Source organism: Hydra vulgaris, chromosome 08, assembly GCF_038396675.1.
Source record: "Hydra vulgaris chromosome 08, alternate assembly HydraT2T_AEP".
Taxonomy (NCBI): Eukaryota; Metazoa; Cnidaria; class Hydrozoa; order Anthoathecata; family Hydridae; genus Hydra; species Hydra vulgaris.
The window spans coordinates 23008403-23029543 of record NC_088927.1 but is presented as its reverse complement, the minus strand read 5'-3'; the positions used below and the strand labels follow the sequence as shown (position 1 = coordinate 23029543).

The 21141-nt window shown below is 28.0% G+C and overlaps 3 protein-coding genes across 3 annotated transcripts; all 3 read left to right on the top strand.

The window, feature by feature from the left end:
* Positions 1-8389: 8389 nt before the first annotated feature.
* Positions 8390-9229, top strand: LOC136083136 (uncharacterized). Its single transcript, XM_065802545.1, has one exon. It carries the CDS (start codon positions 8390-8392, stop codon positions 9227-9229), a length of 840 nt encoding a protein of 279 aa, XP_065658617.1.
* A 2333-nt stretch (positions 9230-11562) lies between these two features.
* Positions 11563-14452, top strand: LOC136084235 (uncharacterized). Its single transcript, XM_065804329.1, has 4 exons — positions 11563-12609; positions 12778-12942; positions 13030-13189; positions 13348-14452. Exons 2-4 carry the CDS (start codon positions 12890-12892, stop codon positions 13927-13929), a joined length of 795 nt encoding a protein of 264 aa, XP_065660401.1. The 5' UTR covers positions 11563-12609; positions 12778-12889; the 3' UTR covers positions 13930-14452.
* LOC136083135 (uncharacterized) lies at positions 14030-17323 on the top strand. The gene is made up of 4 exons (XM_065802544.1): positions 14030-14263; positions 15909-16392; positions 16624-16788; positions 16995-17323. The coding sequence occupies exons 1-4, from the start codon at positions 14030-14032 to the stop codon at positions 17249-17251; spliced, it is 1140 nt and encodes a 379-aa protein (XP_065658616.1). The 3' UTR covers positions 17252-17323.
* The last annotated feature ends 3818 nt before the right edge of the window (positions 17324-21141 follow it).

The window sequence follows — 21141 nt, the reverse complement described above, 5'->3', positions numbered from 1 at the left end:
ACAAAAAAAATTTTTGTAGCACTCATATTACAATAGATCAGATCTGCTTTACACATCATAGATTTGCTCTGTTGAGTGCATTTTATCTAAAAAATACCTGCAGCAAAAACTTTTCTTCAATTGAATAATGAAAAGCTTTCTATTTGTGATAGATACTATTAAACTGATGTAGAGAAAGTTAAAACACTGATCGAACCATATTCGTTCAAAGGGACTACTAAGACTTGTGGGTTTGTTTCAAAAGTGCATAAGTTGCAATACAAAGCTTTTCTTGCAGAGACGACGACATGCTCAGTGCATATTCTGCTAACAACACACAATTATCAAAAACAATTATCAAATGATAATTTTGATAAATGGAAAGGTATGTTTGTTTTCTCTACAAACCAGCTAATAGCAGTTTGAAATACTAGCATGATTACAGATAAACATTATTTTCCAAATCAGGCAAAGAAGGAAAGCAACTGCCACCTACAAATGTTACATTGGTATCTTATACAAAAAAGGTATATTATCACGCAGTAGTTTTAAAAAAATCAACTGCGGCCACTAATTTCTCCTGAGTTAAAAAAGAGGGCAAACTGCAACAAGAACAGTGTATTCTTCCACCAACTCTCGAAGCTTTTCTGGCACTCTCGGAATCTAGGTGTACTAAGGGATGCAAAAACAAGAGTTTCAGTTGTAAGAAAGCCTAAAATGTTTCAACCTTTATGAATGTGGAGAAAGTTGAAATAGTCTACATGACGAAGTGGTTGACATCAATGGATTTCATCTTGGTTTGGTTTATCCTGAAAAGGACGCTTATTTGCTAATTTTTGAAAAATTTACTAGCTCTGTTTTTTAACCCAGCTAGCAATTTACGTTCAAGAAATGTTGCCGCAACGTTCATTTTGGTTCTCATAACGTTCGCTGCAAATGTTACGTAAACCAACTTTTGTAAACTCCGATTTACAGTTCTTGAACGCTCAAAACGTTCAAATAACAAACAGCGAACGTATACTTAACGTTAACTGCAAACGTTATTTTAATATCTCTTAAACGTTCACCTCAAACCACAAAGAGCTATTGTTTTTTTAATTAAAAAATTTTTAAAAAGAAAATTTTTAGTAAAAAAAATAATTTTCTATTTTTGATGAAGCATTGTAAGTTATGCTATTTTAAAAAAGACGTGCGTACTTTTTATTTTTTTAGTGGTAAAAGCTGTACTTTATTACTGAAAAAACACGTATTTATTTTTTATGTTGTTGATGTTGTTTTATAAGCAGATTAAAGTTAAATTGATGTAAACTGTTGTTATTGTATTAACAGGGTGCTATTTGTTCACAATAGATAATTTTGCATGCAGTGCATCTTAAATCGGACTGTATTATATATGCAGAGGAAAAATAAAAGGTGTGAAAATAAAATCATTATTTTAGGTAATAGTAAAAATCTAATAGTAAAAATCGGATTATTTTTTTTATATAGAAAACTTTAATTTCATTTCGGATCTTTCTATCACGGAAAATTGCCTATGTTTGCACTTAAAAACATATCAATTCAAATTGAAAAATATCTAAATAAAAAAACGAACTAGTACCACAAAACCATTTACCCCATTTACAAGTCATCCATTGATAATTTAAAGGAACTTCTTGTTGAACTTTACCACGTTTACAAACCATGGGTTAAATAATTTATGTGGTTTATGGTAAACAAATACGCATCTAGCATAAGCTTCTCAGTTATTATCAAAACAGTTCTTTTACAAGCTGTATCAGAATATTGTTTTTTAGTTTTAAAAATAGAAAATATATTGTAGGAAACATTCATATAAATCAATGTCAGTAAATGAATTTATATCAATACATAATTAAAATTTAAATTAATTTTAAACTGTTAACTGTGTGTTTACAATTTTGTTTATTTTTTATTTTATTCAGAGAATAATTAAAGTAACAAATATTAAAAAACAATTATTAAATTATTTAATAGTTCGTTAACAAAGAGCATTTAAAACAGCAAATGCTGAAATGAAGATCTTCAAAAGCTTTTTTTCTGAATGGGCTTTAAAGCTACTGTTTTTGAAAAGAGTAGTTTTGAACTGAAAATTTCCAGAATATATTAAAGCTGATGTTTCATTAGGTAGTTCACCATTTAAATTTCACTTATGATGTTAAGTTCTGCAAACAAATTCTTTACCTATGGAAGTACATTTAATTATAAATAGTAATACTGTTGTTGCCATCGTTTTAGGGAAATTTACTGCATAATCAAACAACCCATCTTACTGGTAAATTAATGAAGCTTTGGTATAAAGCTATTACTTAAAAGAATGAAAACAAGAAATTAAATTAGTAATACTCAGAGGCGGATCTAGACCATCTTGTAAGTATAGATGGTTGATTTTATGTTTTTTTGATTTAGTCGGTCAGGATCATCTAATAAAAGGAGTGATTTTTAGGTTTATTAGTTTTTAAAGAGAATATTTGACATACAGTAAAATCAGTTGTGGCAAAACTAAGTAGACAAGTAACGAATATAATCATATACTACCTCACACTTTAAGTGTTTAAAAATTATTGATTTATCATGGAGTAATATCTAACAATAGCTGGCTCACTGGGCACGCGTTGTCCGGGGGACGTCCAGACGTCCATAAGACGTTTAACGGCAGTCCTCCGACGCATGCACCCGGGGAACAATCTATAATATTTTTGGTTGCTCTTTCCAAAATAACTTCATAAAAAAAAAGATTTTAATTTCATCTGCATTCAAAATAATAAATTATTGCGTAAACTAGATATGAAAGATTTTCAAATCGAATTCTGTAACTCAATCATTTATTTTAACTTTATAACTGTTAACTTTTGACAATCTTGAGAAGATAGTGATATTGGTGGATTAATTTTAGCAGCTTTTCATACACTGTGCTTTCTTTCTATTAATTTGGAAAACTTAAAATTGAAACGCTTTTCATTTTAGTACATTTCTCAAAAGATTTCAATTTTATTAAAAGCAAACATGAATTTAATCAATTTGATAAGTTCCATTTATATGTACTAGCAGAAAGCAACCCGTAATACGGGTTACGGTCGGTCTGTTACTTAATTTATAGTGACCGTTTTCCACAATTTAAAGTTGCGAAACCTTAACTAATACCCTGTAAGAAAAACGCCTTCAAATTAAAAAATTAAACCATCAGTAAAATTAAAATAAATTAATTTACCATTTATTTAACGTTATTTGAGTAATTTACAACTGACATAGGTTATATCAGTGTATGGCAGAACCGTTTTCCTAGACATTACTAAGTTCAACACAATACGTTTTTAGTTACTGACACAAAATAATAACACTTCATCATGCCTTAAATTGACGAAAGGTTAAAGCTAAATTCTTGTTATATTTTTTATAGCATGAACTTTAATTAATAAGATTAATATGAAGTGAACGTAAATTATTAATTTTTTGGTATCCCCTTGATACATGTTTCTTTAAAAAAGGAAATTGTCTTTAAAACGATAAATGCACACAACTAAATAAATTTATTATAAATAACTAAGCAATTGAGTACAAATACGTTTCAAACAAGTTGATTTACAATCAACCATATGTCTAACAAATTGTAAAAAATATGTAAACTTTGATCTTTTATATTGCATTAATGCGTCGTATGACAAACTTAAAATAAAAATTGTTACAGATAAGTAGACATAAAAGAAAAACAAAACAAAACAAAAAAATTAACTGGAATACAATTTACCTGCTTTTCGGTAGCCTGTCGTCATACTTAAACTGCTGTCATGATGCAACTTGTCGGTGTTGTTTTACGACGTTATTTCACGTTGGCTTTTAGTAAACTTTAGTTAAATTTAAAAGACATAACAATAGATTTAAAAAATTCTAATTAAAAACCAAAAAAACAAATGCTTCAAAGAGCCAAACTAAAAACATTAAAGATAAAAAATCAAATAGATATAAATAAATTGCATTTATATAGCTAAATAGTCTTGGCTTATAGTAAATTTTAAAAGCAGTGTTTTCAATAAATGAAACTACCAATTAAATATTTTTAACAAATAGAATGTAGAATCATATTATGATGATTGGGTAGTGAATCGATTTAACTATATTTAAGTTTAATTGGTGAAAAACAAATAAAATTTCAATTAAAAAACAACAAAGACAAACCAAATATACAACAGTATATTATAAAAAATTACAAATTAAAAAAAAAATTACAAAGTTAAAAAAAATAAAAATAAGTCACCGAGGAAAAAACGGCAACAAAAAAGTTATAAATATCTTCACTTATAGAAGACATTTACAACCTTTTGGTTGCTGTTTTTCTTCGGTGTCTCCCAACACCCCGGTATGGATGAGCCCTCCATTTGAAGGATGGCTCATCCATACCGCCATTACTGTGCCAATTATTGAAGGACCTCTCCGAGAGAGTCCCTGGGTGTTGGGAGCGATATCTTTGGTATTCCTCAAATGTTAATGACTCTAAAATTACAAATAGAAGGATATAATAAAATTTAAAAATATTTACAATTTTTTTTAACCAAAATATAAAGCATAACCTCACCATTTTCACAGGATGAAGAGGATGCTAAAAATAAATTTAAAAAAAGTAAATTAAAAAGAGTTAAACTTGTGAGAAATTTAATTTTAATAAAAATATGAGTAAAATGCAAACAGTTTAAAAATGTCATATTTATATTAAATAATTCTTTCACCTATTGCACATATTTCTCCGTAAAAAATATATAAAATTTAAAACACAGCCCTACCAGTTATGCTTCTACCAGATACTAAACACAAAATATACCTTAGAATAATTGATAGAATTATGTTTACATATAAATAAATATATAACTATAATTTTTTTTACCCATTCCCCTCATTTCTTCCATGAAGTTGTCTAAAGTAAGAAAAAAGATAACTGAAGCTAAAACTAATAAAAACTAAACTAAAATTAACTATAAACTAAACCAAATCTAAAATAAACTTTAAATTTTAATATCTGTACCTCAGAAGACAAAGGTCGGTTATCCAGTTTTTTGTGAAAATAAGTTATGTATGAGACCTTTTTAGTTTTACATATCTACATTGGTATTAAGACTGTTTTCCTGCAACAATGTGAAACAAAGTTTAGTCAATATAAAGGGTCTGGTGTCCCCACAATGTTCAAAGGAAAAACGTCTGTAGTTCAGAAATGACTTTTCACTTTTTTTATTTAACTTTTTATTTTTGTCAAAATTATATTTCATGAGCCTCAAGACAAATTAAATAAAACAAATTAAATAAAACATAAATTTAACCATCAAGAATAAAAAAGCCAATAAAGACTAATTATTTTACTATTTACTCTCTCCTGGACAATTTCTAAAATGTGACAACTGACTTGGACTACTGAGTGTACAGATATAAATGCTTTATTTAACTATACTAACGGGTGACAACTAAAAAACGAGACTAGATTTAAAAACACATATCTTCTTAAGGTGGTACATCCCCATTAATTTTGAAATTTTTTAGAAAAAATCAATTTTTTGAAAATTGGTTTTTTAAATTCAAAATTTTTCATAGAACAATATTATTAATTTTTTTTTTAATAAATAAATAAGGAAGTGTGTACAATTATGTGTTTTGTGGCCATAGTAAATTAAGAAGTCCATAGCAACGCCACAGCAACGTATTTTAAAACAAAAAATGTAAACTTGCTCAAGCTTTTAAACATCAATAACTCTTTTCTACTGCAGCTTGTTTATTTTGTGCTTCATGTTTATTTTAAAAGCTATAACTTGAACTACTAATGCAAACATGTATCAAATGTATCGTGCTTGCATGCTGTTTTAATTTGTTAATGTTCTTATAAATAAATAGCTAAATAAAATATGGGACGTTCTATTGCTCGAACTAAAAAAAGAAAGTTTTCTTGTAATCAGCACCTAAAATCTTCAAAGTTTATTCAGCTTGATACATTAATTTCTGATCCAAGTTTATCAGCAAGCTCCAGAAAAATAGTAAACACTGAAATATCTGGAAGTCAAAAAAATTACAACATCATTATAAACTTTATTATTTTAAAACTAATGGTTAGTGAATTTAAATGCCCCGAATGTGGAAATGAAGTTTGTTTAGAAAATGATTTAAAAAGCAAGAACGGTTTTTGTTTTTATTTAACTTTACAGTGTCTTTGTTGCCAATTTAGCAAAGGATGGCACATGTCTCAGTTTTCTACTAAAAAATCTAGTGCAATGAATAACAATTTGTTATGCAGAAGCAACTTCATTATTTATAATGAAGTTGCTTCTGCAAGTTTGTCAAGCGCAGCCAATAAAACAAAAGATATAATTTCTAAATCAAGCAATGTTAATGATGTTTCTGTTGATGGTACCTGGCAAAAGAGAGGCCATCAGTCTTTGAATGGTATTGTCACTGCAATATCAAGAGAGAATGGAAAATGTCTTGATTCAATTTTGTTAACTAAGTTCTGCAAAGCTTGTAGTTATTGGAACAAAAAAAAGTCAACACCAGGTTATCAAAATTAGAAAATAAATCATGTTTGTGAAGCTAACCACAATAAATCATCAGGATCCATGGAAGCTTCTGGTGCTGTTTCAATTTTTCAACGATCAATTGAAAAGCATGGTTTGAGATATGAAGGATATATTGGAGACGGTGACAGCTCAGCATATAATGATGTTGTTGCAAGTAATCCATATCCAGGTTTTGAAATAAAACAGACTTCATTGTGTTGGACATCACCAAAAGAGACTTAGATATCGTGCGCGTAACCTTAGAGTGACACTTAAAGGTCAGTTTCTTTCAGATGGAAAAAAAATAGATGGAAAAGGTCGACTGACAGATAAAGCCATAAATACACTTCAAAATTATTTTGGTATGGCTAGCCGTCAAAATGTGAATAACCTATATGCAATGAAAAAAGGTGCTTGGGCTGTTTTATTTCACAACAGTGACATAAGTGAAGAGTCAGAGAGACACAAATTTTGCCCATGAACTAGAACTAGTTGGTGTTTGTGGCAGAATAGTAAAGTAACAGGTGAAACAACATACAAAACTAAATTAAGCCTACCATTAGCAATTAAAGGAGTACTTATGCCTATATTTACAGATTTGACAAATGAAACATTATTATCAAAATGTTTGCACGGACAAACTCAAAATAACAATGAAAGTCTGAATGCCTTAATATGGAAGAGATGTCCTAAGGATTTTTTTATTGAGAAAAAAGTTCTTGAGATTAGTATGAACTCAGCTATTATAGCATTTAATGATGGAAGCACAGCAGTTGAAAAAGTAATTAGTGCTGGAGGTATCGAACCAAGTATATTTATGCAGGAAGGACTTCGTAAATTGGACTGCAACCGAATTAAAAAAATAAATCACAAATCAAGTGCTAAAGGTAAAATAAGGAGAAAGCAGCTTAGAGCCATCAAAAAAGGTTACATAGATATTGAAAAAGAACTGGAAAAGGACCCACAATATAATTGTGGAGGTTTTTAATTGGGCTCCTGCTTCTTTTCCTAATATAACGAACTTTTATTTTGTTTTTTGTGTTTTTCTCAAAATGTCATTTTTACCAAATACCTAAATTTTAAAACGCAATATTTTCAGTTTGGGACCATATGCTGACTTGAAATTTTCAGGGTGTTTTTGTTATAAATTGACTTAGGTAATGAACCAAAACTACAAATAAATATGATGTATAAGTATGTTTAAAATCTTTTTTTCTTGCTTTTTTTGTTAAAAATTTTCTTAAATATATAGAAAATTATTTTTAAAATGTTTTATGCATCTTTAATGCATGATTTTGGTTCATAACCTCTTCGTACCTTTTAGAAACATAGTGTGAAAATTTCAGAGTTAAAAGATATATAGAACTAGAGATATCTTGTTTTAAATTACACCCATATTTTGGCAATTTGTATGGAACAAGTGAGGCAAAAGTTGGGCAATCGAGATTTCTTATTTTAAAAAAAAATCAGCATAATTGTTTTAACTTGTGTATTGTAGTTTTAATTTTGTATTTGATTATTTTAAGGAAATTTTTTAGAATGGGGGTGTACCACCTTAAAGGAATAAGATTTTAAAAATAGGAAAACTGTTTTAGAAGGTATTTTTATTCCAGTTTTTAAATATTTTATGTGTTTTTATTTTTTATAGAAAAATGAATAAAAAAATAAATTCAAAACAAGAAGAGATTAGAAAACGTGCGTATGAATTTTATTTAAATTACAAAAATACTGGTAAAAAGTTCACTTATGACCACTTTAAAGTTGAGAATATACCTAAAAGTACTATCTACAAGATAATTAAATGTGCTGAAAGTGAATCTGGGCACCAAAGAGTTTAAGGAAGTGGAGTAAAAGCTAAAAAAATGACCAGGACAAACATTGAAAGGCTCAAACTCATGTTTGACCATAAAGACAGAGTTTCTCAACGACAGGCAGCTAAAAAGTTCAACTGTACTTCGCAACACAGTAAAACATTAAAAAAAAGAACAAATATTAAATCAAGAAAAAAAATGATGATTCCAAAACGCTCTGACCAGCAAAAAGCACCAGCTAGAACTAAATGCAGTCGATTGTGTCAGAAATTCAAAAATCGTAAACCAATCATTGACGATGAGTCTTATTTCAGGTTAAATCACTCCAGTATCAATGGAAATGATATATTTTATACTAGTGATGTAAAATCTACTCCATCTACAGTTAAATACCAAACAAAACAAAAGTTTCAAAAGAAATTACTTCTATGGATTGCTTTTTCTGAAAATGGAATTTCTCAACCTTATTTTGTACTAAGTGGACTGGCTGTAAATCAAAAAATCTATTTAAACAAATGTATTAAGAAGAGACTTATTCCATTCATCAATAAGTATCATTCAGATGGTGCATATGTATTCTGGCCAGATTTAGCATTATCTCACTATGCAAAAACAGTAATCATGTACCTAAACAAAGAAAACGTGCATTATGTTGAGAAAGCGGATAACCCTGCAAACTTGCCAGAATGTCGTCCTATCGAAAATTTTTGGAGTATTTTGAAAGGCTTTGTCAACAAGAATAACTGGCATGCAAAAAATCTTAAAAAATTACGTTCTAGAATCAAGTATTGCCTTAATAAAATTGATATTGAGCTCATACGGAACCTAGCTCAGTCTATACCAGGCCTAGTTGATAAAGTCAGAAGAAATGGTTTAGTTGAGAACAACTGATTATATATTTAAAAACTAGAATAAATATACTTTCTAGAACATTTTTCCTTTTTGTTTTCTCTTACTTCTTCAAAGAGATATGTGTCTTTAAATCTAGTCTCGTTTTTTAGTTGTCACCCGTTAATCACATAATTTATACTTAGTTTTTTTTCCAACTCTCCTAAAAGAAAAAAGAAAATAAAGCTTAAGTACTTGAAGTTTTAAAATTCCAGTTACAGTACAAATAAACAAATTCCTATTAACAATTATCTAATAGCAAAAACACTGACTTATTTCAGTCTTCAATTCTGTGTCTAAACAATAAAACCACTTAAATGTATTGACGTTAAAATATCTACTTAACTTTTTAAAAATAAATTCACTAAACTAATATAAAAATAAATAAGAAAAAAAATTTTAATTAAACTAACTTGATGTAAAATAATAAGAAGCTGTCTTACTGAGAATTTTAAATTTCTTCTCTATTATTGACAATATAATTTTAAGTATTGCCTAAGTTCTTGGGCTTATTGTATAAAATTATAAAAACCTACTGTTTTACTTTTAAGTCAACAACAATATTTTAAAAAACATTTTAGCTACTTTATAAAAAAATAAAAATCCTTTTAAAAATACTACCTCTCTCTTCATTGTTGTCAACTAAACAGAAAAACAAACAAACAACTGATAGTAAATTTTCCCTTTGGTAGTAGGTTATTAAATAGATTAATTAGATCAAAGATCTATAATCTGCTCTTATCGTTAAACTATAACTATTTTCTACAACCTGGTGTAATTTAACATAGATATATTTTTTTAAATGACAAAAATTATTAAAGTACATTATATAAACATAGAACAAATGTAGTGATAGTGGATTTAATCCAAAAATAGAAAGAACCTTTAGAAAAAAGCTTACTGCTTTTAAATCTACAAAAATTTCCAACTTACATTTTTTATCTACATTTATCTATAATAAAATATGAATTAATGAGTTACCATTATTTAAAGTTGAATCAGAAGCAACTAAAATAAATTATCAAATAAAAAGTTTATTTATATAATCTTGACGATAATGTTGAAATAAACAATATTTATTGCTTGAAAAGTTAAGTAACAAATGTAATTCAAGTATATTAAGAGTACGAAGTTACCTGTTGTGGCTGGTGCAACTGAAGTTATAATTAAATAAAAAAATATTAAATAAAAAAGCTATTTTATCTATCTTATCTATTTTATCCTGATGATTATGTCTAAATAAACAATATTTATTGATTCTTTTTAAAATAAAATAAAAAAAATTACTATTTGCACCAACTGATGATGCTACCACACCTAAATGACAAAATTTATTAAAATATTTAAAACATATTCAATGCTTTAAAAGAATATTCAAAAGAAGTTTTTAAATCTACAAAATCTAAGTTCTTACTGAGTTCTACCTGTCTGTCTAAAAATAAAAATTGAGATAAAATTATATACAATAAAATTGCTAATGCTACATTTGTACTCAAATAAAATCTAAATGATTAAACTTACTTAAGTCGCTGTCAGCTAGCCTGTCTAAAAAAAAATTTGTTTTCTCATTAATCCTAATCTATAATCTATAAATAAACTTACTAATATAAACGATAAATAAACTTGAACTAATATAAATTATAAATAAACTACTATATACTACATAAACTAATATAAACTATAAATAAACTAATATAACTATGTTACTAATATAAACTATAAGTAAACTACTATACACTATATACTTACTAAAAAACTAAGAAATGGTGTATTTTACAGAATTTAGAACCGTCATTAACAACACGAACATTAGGCGTAACTATGCGCACTATTCATTAGCGTATTAATATTTAGATAAAATGCAAGTTAAATTCAGTTTGATTCCATATTTTAGGAATCCAACGTTAAATCTAATAGCAAACATTTTTGTATAACCTTTTTAAGCATCAAATTCAAGTTCTTTATTTGCAATTATACAACAGTATAAATGAAAAACTACAATCAAGCTTTTGAACTTTAGTTTAAGAAGCATTTGTAAACTATCTATTTTTAAAGAACTCATACAAATTGATTAAGATCTCCAAACTTTTTTGCCTTTAAAAGAACTATTTTTTTACTGTGAAATAAAAATTTTTTTTGCGGTAAAGTTATATTTGGTTTTGATCTACGAATAACTATTTTTAAACCATCTAAAATTAAAAAAAAATGGTTAATGAATTAAATAAAAGATATCAACATAATATAAAAATGTTATTTATTTGGTAAACAGCTAAGTAAACTTTATATTAAATTCATTATTAAGCACTATTAGCTAACAATCTAAACAAATATATTATAAATATTTGATAGTGTCTGTCCGTAAACATCCATATACAGCCGATAAAATGGATCAAAATCTAGCTCTGATTCAATAGTTAGACTAAATGATAAGCTATAAATATTATCAACTTCGTATAACTGGTGTCTTTAATTTGCTTTCCTCCTTAGCTGTTTGCCAATATCCCACTCTTTTTTATTCGTTTTCTTTTGTTGGAATACAAATTAATAATAGTCTAATATAATGACTCGCATAGTCCGCTATATTGGATCATGAAGTACCGTCGACATCTGCGTCCATTTTCTGTTCCGTTTTTACAAAATGTTTTTTTGGCACGTCAGTGCTTCAAGCATAGTTTGATAGATCAGCCACTTTCAGTCACATTGTTTGTTTCATTTTACCAACAAGAAGAATCTCTAAGCATCAGTAAATTTTTATTTTTGTGTATCCTTAGCCATTTTGGTGTTTTTTCCCTTTGAAATAAGGTAAGTTTTGTTTTTTTAAATAAAATTTATTTATTGACCGTACATATCTAATTTTTAACCATACATCTAGCAAATTCGTTTTTCTATGTTAGTTTAAAATTGTATTACAATCAGTTTAGTCAACAATATAATATTTTTAAGCACAAATCTAGGTGTTGCCATTGTCGGCCGACTACCAATTATCGATAACGAGATCGTTTTTTTTTAAAAAGTAAAACTAAGGAGCCATGATACTAGTCTAGACTCTAGATTACTCTAGAACTAGATCTATTTCTATCTGTTAAAATGTGAACTTATTATAATTGTAAGTTATTAGATCTAGAATGTAGATTATTCTAGATCTAGATTGGAAAATTAGACTTAGTGACTTAGACTTTATTACTTTATAAGTTTATTCAGTGAACTTAAGTGACTATTTTAGACAGTAGTGACATAGTCTTAGAACTTTTAATTGTTGATTGATCTATTCTAGACTCTAGAATCTGTGACTATACATATATTATTATATTATATAAAATTAAAACTGCCACTGGAAAAGAAGGATCTGTAGAGTCTTTTCTGTACAACCTTTCAAAACTTAGGTAACTATATCTAATTTATATATTCTTTGTTTTGCTAACCTTTTTTATAACAAGTATAATGTATGGTACTATAAAAAAATATAACACATAATATATATATTATATATATATATATATATATATATTTATTTATTTCTAAAAGTAAAACAAATTGAAAACTATTTTTAGATATAGCTTCAAAGGTGAACCAGCAACATTCAAGTCTTTCTTGAGAGAACATGGAGTTGCTCCAGGAACCTTTCTGCGCTATGTTGGAAACAGGGTACATGTAATTTTTCACATGGCTGGAGTTGCTATATTCCATCTACAGCTGCTAAAGTCATTTCTTCAGAAGTAAGAGTTTTATTTTTACAAATTATTGATAGAGCTTTAAAAATATAATTGAAAATCAAGTTAACATTTTGAAATATTTACTTTCAGACACGACAAAAATGTTGTGAGTGAAGCTCTTTTTGGGAACATCGGTAAAGATGGCATCATCTTTCAGCTGCAAGCTCTAGGATTGATTGGAAAAATAATTACAGGCCCGTGGATGAAACTAGTTTATGGCAATGTATTGCAGAAATCTAATCTTGAACTGGTGTTGTTTTTTTTTTAAAATAATAGTAGTTAAAACTTATTTTTAGTAAAATTGATCACATTTAATTGTTGTCTTTCTATCTTTTTTGCTTAATATTATTTTAGCTTAAGAATATTGTGTACCCTTTTTCATTTATTTTTACATTTCATTAAATTTAGGTACCCATGTTCCAGATTTGTCATCAAAGAATCACCCAGATGAAACAAAGTTCCAATGATTTGTTGTCAACAGATCTAGATATTTTTGGGCAAAAAATAGTGTTTGACGAGGTGCACAAATCATTGCTGAAAATAACTGATATAACGCTCCTCAACAAAATAACCTCACCTTTTCTGAGTTCTATTGAGTGTGTTATTCATAGACAATTGCACAATTATATATCTGGGCCTCTATCTAACCCTACTGAGAAAATATTGAAGGACACACTATCAGCACCTGCCAACAATATGCATGCAGAACGTGCTCTTGGCATGACAGACTGTTTACTTAGAAAAGCCCCCAATGGCACTATTGGATATCTAGATTCAAAAGTTAAAGCAAAACTGAATCACACTCTTCAGTGGATCGAATCCAAACCAGAAGATATTCAAAGAAACCTAATACAATTTTCTATCACTAGAGGATCGCAGATCCGAAAAGCAGGAGTGCTTGAAAGTAAAGGGATAGACGATAACATTAAAACAAGTTGGATTGAACCATCTCAAAAGGCAAACAAGGCAGAAACTGGAACGAGACGTTAAAAAAGTCTTGCTAAATAATGCCTCTGTTGGTAATGAAATGTTTATAAAAGTTGCCCCAAACCAGAAACCTTTTCTTGAAAAAATGTTAAGCAATTAAAGTATGACTAATCATTTGTTTAATCATAAATGGGAACTAGACAATGGACAGGACAAAATTTTTTATGTACGAATACTAACAGAAAGGCAAAAAGACAAGAGAACTGTGTATGTTACATCTTACTCGGGTTTCGACGAGGACTCATCAGAGGATTTTGACATGTTTATTGAGTCAATTATTGCTGACATGATACTTGGCAAACTATTTTTTGAAGTTTTGTTAACTGTTATTGTTTATGTAAGAAAAAATTTTTCATGTTCTTTTGCTACTTATAAGTTCAAATTCATCTCTTGAAACTGTTCATTTTGATGTGTGTTTTTTACCTATATGTAATCTAAAAAACTTATGAAATATTCATATTTATTTAAAAAAAATCATCAAACGTTTTTTTGTAATTTGCATAATTTATGGATAATAATTTCTTTATTTCATTTCATTTTTCATTGCAACTAGTACAAATAAATTCCTCTTTTGAAACTGCTCATTTTGGTATATACTTTTGTTTATGTATTCATAATACTTTCTGAAATATTTACATTTGAAAGATAATTGCTTCACTTTTTTTTTATTTCTCTATATAAAGTCCATAGGATGTCAAGGCACTTCGGACATACTAAAAATCTCAATAACTTTTGAACCAATAATGCCAGCATCATAAATTTGGTGTTGTTGGAAAGCATTTTTCATTCTCTTTCATTTTATTACACATTTATTGGTATTGGATTAAATTAACTTTTTTGGTGCAACTACCTAGTCTAATATGATTTTATGTAAGCGAAAAACCAAAAATGAGAAATTTTCGTTTCAATATTTATCCCTGAGCAATCTTTTTTATATATATAGTTTTTTTAAATGCTATTTGCTATCATTTAAAATATCTACTTTTTTTCCGATTTCGTTTTTTTGACAGAAGTTGGCATTGAACCTCCAAACTTCCCAGTAAGCACAGGACCTAAATAAGACGTTTTTTGAACGTTTCTGCGAACGTTATATACAACTAAGTTATATATACAACAAATACAATAGTTTTACTTATATTACTTCTAAATTTAAAGAAAAATATGATGTTTATAATTTATGCACTTTAAAGTAGTATCAAAAGTTAGTATGAACGTTTATATGAACGTTTTGAGACTAGTTAAATACTATGACTACAATTTAATAAAATTTGTTCATTTTTTCCTCCTTAGATTGGATTAAACAAACCAAAGTTGAAACGTTTGCTAAAAACTAAGTTAAAAAATAAAAATGTAAACAATATTAGAAATTACGAAACCAAATCCGTAAAAAAAAACTTAAAAAGTTAAAATTGGAAAAATCTCTAAGAAATGTAAGCAAAATCTTATTTCCGCTTAGTGATGCATAGTGCAACGTTGTAATTTTCTGAATTAAAATTAATCATGTCTAAATTATTTAAGCAATAGACGGTATATTGTTGTTTAATGTTCAAATTAGAAAAGATGGACAAAGTTAAAATAATAACTCAAGTAAATCATTTTGATGGAACCAAATAATTATAGACAATAAATGATACAAAGAAAATGTCTTGTATTTAATTGGTTTAATTTGTTTTACGTTTGCATGATTACTTAGTTATTCATCCTAAAGCAATTGCAATTTGAGTTCAATTACACAGTCTTTATTTTTTTACTTGACATTTATTTGGTCGCCAAAAAGTCAATTAGATGTTATGTAACAACCTGTATAAAAACTCCCCATTATTGACAACTAATAAAACTTTAAAAGTTGAAAACAAACTGTTAAGAAGAACATAAAACAATACCTTTTTTTATACTAAAAAATGACTCTTATATTATTTGCATTGATTTTCTGCTCAGGTATACTTTTTTTTGTAATAACTATTTGTGATAATTATTAATAGATTTTTGTAATTAGAAAACTTTTGTTATTGGTTCTTATTATCTGTATTTTATATGCGAACATTTTATTGTGTCTTGCTATCTGTTTTCATTCTAAATATAATTTGCTCTATCATTCAACCATTAAAGTTTCAGCACAAAATGTTTTTCCAACAACACCAAATGCAGTTGATATTCAAGAAACAACAACGGATGCTGTGACTGAGCCAATACCAGGACCAGATGAAATAAAAACCGCATCAATTGATTTAACAAGTAAATCAGCTGAAACAACTTCAAATGAAATTGTTATAACTGATAGCATCACTGAAGCAGTTTCAGAAACACCTGCTGATTTTCAAAGCAGTTTAAAACCACTTGTAGATGTTCAAAGCAGTTCAGAAGCACCTGTTGATGCTCAAAATAGTTCAGAAGCGCCTGTTGATATGCAAAGCAGTTCGGAAGCTATTATATCAAAAATTGGACCTACACCCGTTGCGCCACCGTGTAACTTTATTACAATTTTTATTCTCATTTTTTAAAAAATACTGTATAAATATATATATATATATATATGTATATATATATATATATATATATATATATATATATATATATACATATATATATATATATATATATATATATATATATATATATATATATATATATATATACACATAATTTTTGGTATTGAGTTTGTTTATAATGTATAACAATTAAAAAATATTTATACAGGTCCAAAAAGTCTTTGCATTGCTAAGTCAAATGGAAATTTTGAGATAGTTGGATATCCACACGATTTTGTCCAATGTTCAAATGGAATCGCAACTTGTCAATCGTGCTGGCCTCAAAGTTTATTTTTTAGCCAAACTTGCAATCAATGTTTATACAAACAAAAAGGTATTATGATTTGTTAAATAATAAAATTGTTTTTATGTACAGTTAATTTTTAATATAACTTCAGCTAAAAAAACGCAACATACTTAGCTACATCTTAAACTTAATGCAGGCGTCATAAGACATTTTTTAAAAGTTGAATCTTTTTTTAAACCTTACGTTTGTACTGTTATATTTAAATCTCAGGGCATTTTTCAATTTTATTTCAGATTCTTGTTACACTACAAAGGCATGGAAACCGCAATCTACTTACCCATGTCCAGATGCTTGCCCTAACAAAGGACCCAATTTTTCAGGAAACATTGCGGATAACGTTTCAAATGGTGGTGCCGGAAATCCATATCAATACATTGGTTGTTGGAAAGGTGTTACACAAGGATGTGTTATATGTCCAGCCGGTTTGAAGTTTAACGAGCAATCAAATGCTTGTTTGTTCGATGGACTTTATCAAACAAAGCCGAATTGAAAGATTGTAGCCATTTTTATTATACATTATAGAAAGGCTTTTTAATACCTAGATTATTTTTTTAAATTTTAGATTTAATTTTTTTTTGTTTAAGCAATGTAAAGTAAAACAATAAATAATTAAAACAAACAATAAAATGTTTTCTCTGTATTATTTGATGTATTCTGTATTATGGATTATTTGATTTAATGATGGCCTGCTAAATAATGTTATTAAACAAACACTGGTTATTCAAAAAAATTTGGATTTGTTTATGCATATATATATATATATATTTATATATATATTAGGGTGTCCCAAATATACCATAAATTGAATTTTGATATGGGGAATACTGCATTTGGCATCATTTTGTCCATAAATGCCAACAACAAAAAAGTCTCTAGCTAAAGCAAAAGGTTATTTAGGTGAATTTTATTTTATTAAGTAAAGTGACTTTATTCATATTATTCATATTAAAATTGTTAACTAAACAAACAAAAAAAATTAATGGTGCGTGTTAAACAAACAAATTTGCTCGTCGTAAAATCTTTAAGTGAGTTTTTTTACAAAATAAATCATCAATTTTAAGGAGAAATTTGTTTTAAATGCAACAAAGTAAACATTTTAGCAAATAATTTTAAGAATGTAGGCGCATGTGCGGATACAGCATTTTTTAACGTTTGAGGTTAACTTCCAGATATGGAACAAACTCTAAACATTTTAAGGAGATTTATATGTTTACACTTATATCAAACAAGGATCCTGGGAACAAAAAAGCTCTAATACTTAAACTTCACCTGGCCCAAACGTGAGAGCAACAAGTTGATACATTATTTTTTTACTATTCTCAACTAATTCTACACTCATCGATAGGATTTAAAATTGAAACAAAATTCTTTTAATGTTCGAAAACTATGAACAATAAAAAGTTTGACTCTCTCTCTCCCCTCAATTTGAGGGGGTTACTCATTTTTCTCAAACATAAAAAAATCACTTTTCTCAAACATCAAAAAAATGCTGTATCCGCCCCTGGAATGTCAAGGTTTCAACCTCAAATCATTTAACTTTATTGTAATAAATAAAGTTTTGAGATTTTTTTTATCATTTACCTTAAACCAAAGTAGTATTATACAGTGCTCTTTGATTAGACCGTAAGGACTTCTTGGGGCGCCTAAATGAAATTTAAAAAAAAGTTATAAATGTATCTACCTAAAAATTAACCTTATTATAATATTATGATATAACATAAACCAGTATTGTTAATACAAATATTTAACTAAATAACTTAAGTTCTTTCTTTGCAGCGTTCTTTAAAATCTTTTGCCAATTCCACTGAACTACCTATAAATATATACTGTAAATATATACTATATATACTGAACTACAAATAAATTTATAAAAAGTACTACTTATTAACAATCATTATTATTTATAACAACTAAAAATCCCATTTATATTTTGTGTTATTGAACAAAATACCTGGAGAATATCCTGAAGCCTGTCTTCATTGTGTGTTCTCTCAATGAAAACTTTGAACTAACTTAATGAGGCGTTCTGCACGGTCATTCACATTTGCAAGTATTCTTATACAAATTGAAAAGTAAGTAAAAGACTGGGAAACTTTCTCATTTTCACATGCTTCAATGTGAAATTTTCCCAGTCCTTTTTCTTTCCATAGAAAAATTTTCTTCTTGGACATCTCCAATAGCGAGAACAAAAGGTAGGACTGCTCGTTTACAAAGTCTTCTAATTTTGATGTAGGAATAATTTCAACCTTAGTTTTAGGCCTCTTTTTAATCAAACTTTTTAAATCCGGGGTATCATAAGAAAGCAGCTTGTTTAACATGTTGGTCTTAATTTCTAGAAAAAATTGCCAGAAGCTTACAAAGATACTTGTAATCACCTCTCTGGAAAGTGTTCTTAGGAAGAACTGTGATACAAAACTCTTTAGTATCCAAGGCAAGTTTGAACAGTTTTGAGCCAGGCCTAAAAGAATCTTGAGACCAGTCAAACTTTACAATTGTCTCAAGTTTGTTTATCTTCTATACTTAACTGAAGGCAAATTTTGATGTCACTCTAAAACGTTTTCTGTTGTTTTTTTTTACTTTAGCTTGAGGTAAATATAGTTCGTCGCATTCAGTTTTATAGTCACTACCTGTGCTTAAAAAGTCACTGTCCAAATAGTTTCTCTCCTTTTTCTTGTTTTTATCTTCATGTCTTCAGATTTTCTCAGACATTAATATTTCTTTCTTGTGTCCTGTGAGCATTTTCCCGATTTTGACAATATTCCCTCTTAAACAATACCTCAAGAATTTTATGTCTTTCTTCTTAGCCTCATCATCCCTATTTTTCTCACTTTTTATTAAATCAAATATGTTTGTTTTATTAATAGAGAAGAGAGCACTGCTCTCTTTCAAAAAGTGTTCACCTTCTTTTTGTAGCTACCCTCTGGTAGTGTTTTTAGCATTTTTAAAATGTGGTATTCCTTGACTTTCTTGGTGATTCTGGTTTTGATAGTTTTCTCGTCACAATGAAAACATTGTTAAACCAAGCTAAAATTGACAAGCTCTCTCAGAATACAGACACCAGTAATTATCTGCTTGGTGTTCTCTCTGCACACTCCATCAACAAACCTGGAGCATCTTAAATACGTCTTCCCGACAATCAATTTTTGATCAATGTTGATCTGTGTGGTGCTAAAAAATTAAAAAAAACATCAAAAAGTTAGCATTAAACATGTAAAAAATGTAATGCTCTTGTTAATTAATTACAGGTTTACCTATTGCTTTTTTCGAGATTAAACCAGTAATACCTTCTGAGCATTTCTCCATTTGTTTGAAGTCTATTAGGGGCAAAACTCTGTAATAGGAACCCTAGCAAATAAAATTGTCTCCTCTTCCTTGTAGTTTTTGGCGGATCATCAATATCTGTTCTCATTGAATTAGCATAATTATGTCTAGAGAAATTTTCTGAAATCAATTTATTTCATTTAAAAAATCTGCATCAGACGTATTAATTGTAGTTGATTGAATCAGGATTATAATATACAACTAATAATGAAAAAAAAAGGGGATACTGGTAAATAAGTTTTATATACAAGTTCAAACCTGCGTTTCAGATTAATTTCTTGGTTGAAAACATAGTCATAAGAATACATAGTCTGGAAACACGGACCGTTTCCACTGTGTTTTGGCTTAAACATGAAAACTACGCAACGACCCGGCAAACCTGCTCAATTTTATAAAAAATGGCAAGCTTTCATTATAAACAGTGGTTTGGAATGTTTGTTTGATATGATTAGTGGATATTTTTTTAAACAAAGACATAAACTTAGCTACATATATAGATTACCTTGAAAAAATCAAAAAGAATAAATAAAAAATATATAAATAAAAAATAGACATGTATCGCCATTTGTTACAAGAAAGCAGTTCTTGACAAAAATCTTGTGCAAGAGATATAGTTTATCAATAAATGGTGTTGAACATCTTTAGAAAAAAAGAATTCAATAAGTCAATAATAGTTTGTTTTATTAGGAGTATCATGAATTTTTGATCGAAAATTTACTAGTTTCACACTTAAGCAATAACTTTCGGTAATACACTACTCATGAAATGTCTGTTATGTTAATTATATATAGAAAAGGTTTACAATATCTTATTGAATATATTTTTTAAAGATTGCCAACACTTTGCTTCAATTTTACTGTGCAACAGTGTTATAGAAGATAATGCTCCGAGTTTAGTTAATACTTTATAAAAGAAGTATTGTAGAGTACAAACAATATTAAAAATTATATTGTACTTTCTCTTTACAAACAAGTTCAATGATCCAGAGTCAAAAGAAGTTTGTAAGAATTTGCTAAAACACTAACTTACATTGTTTGTAAAAGTTCGTTCCTTTTTTTA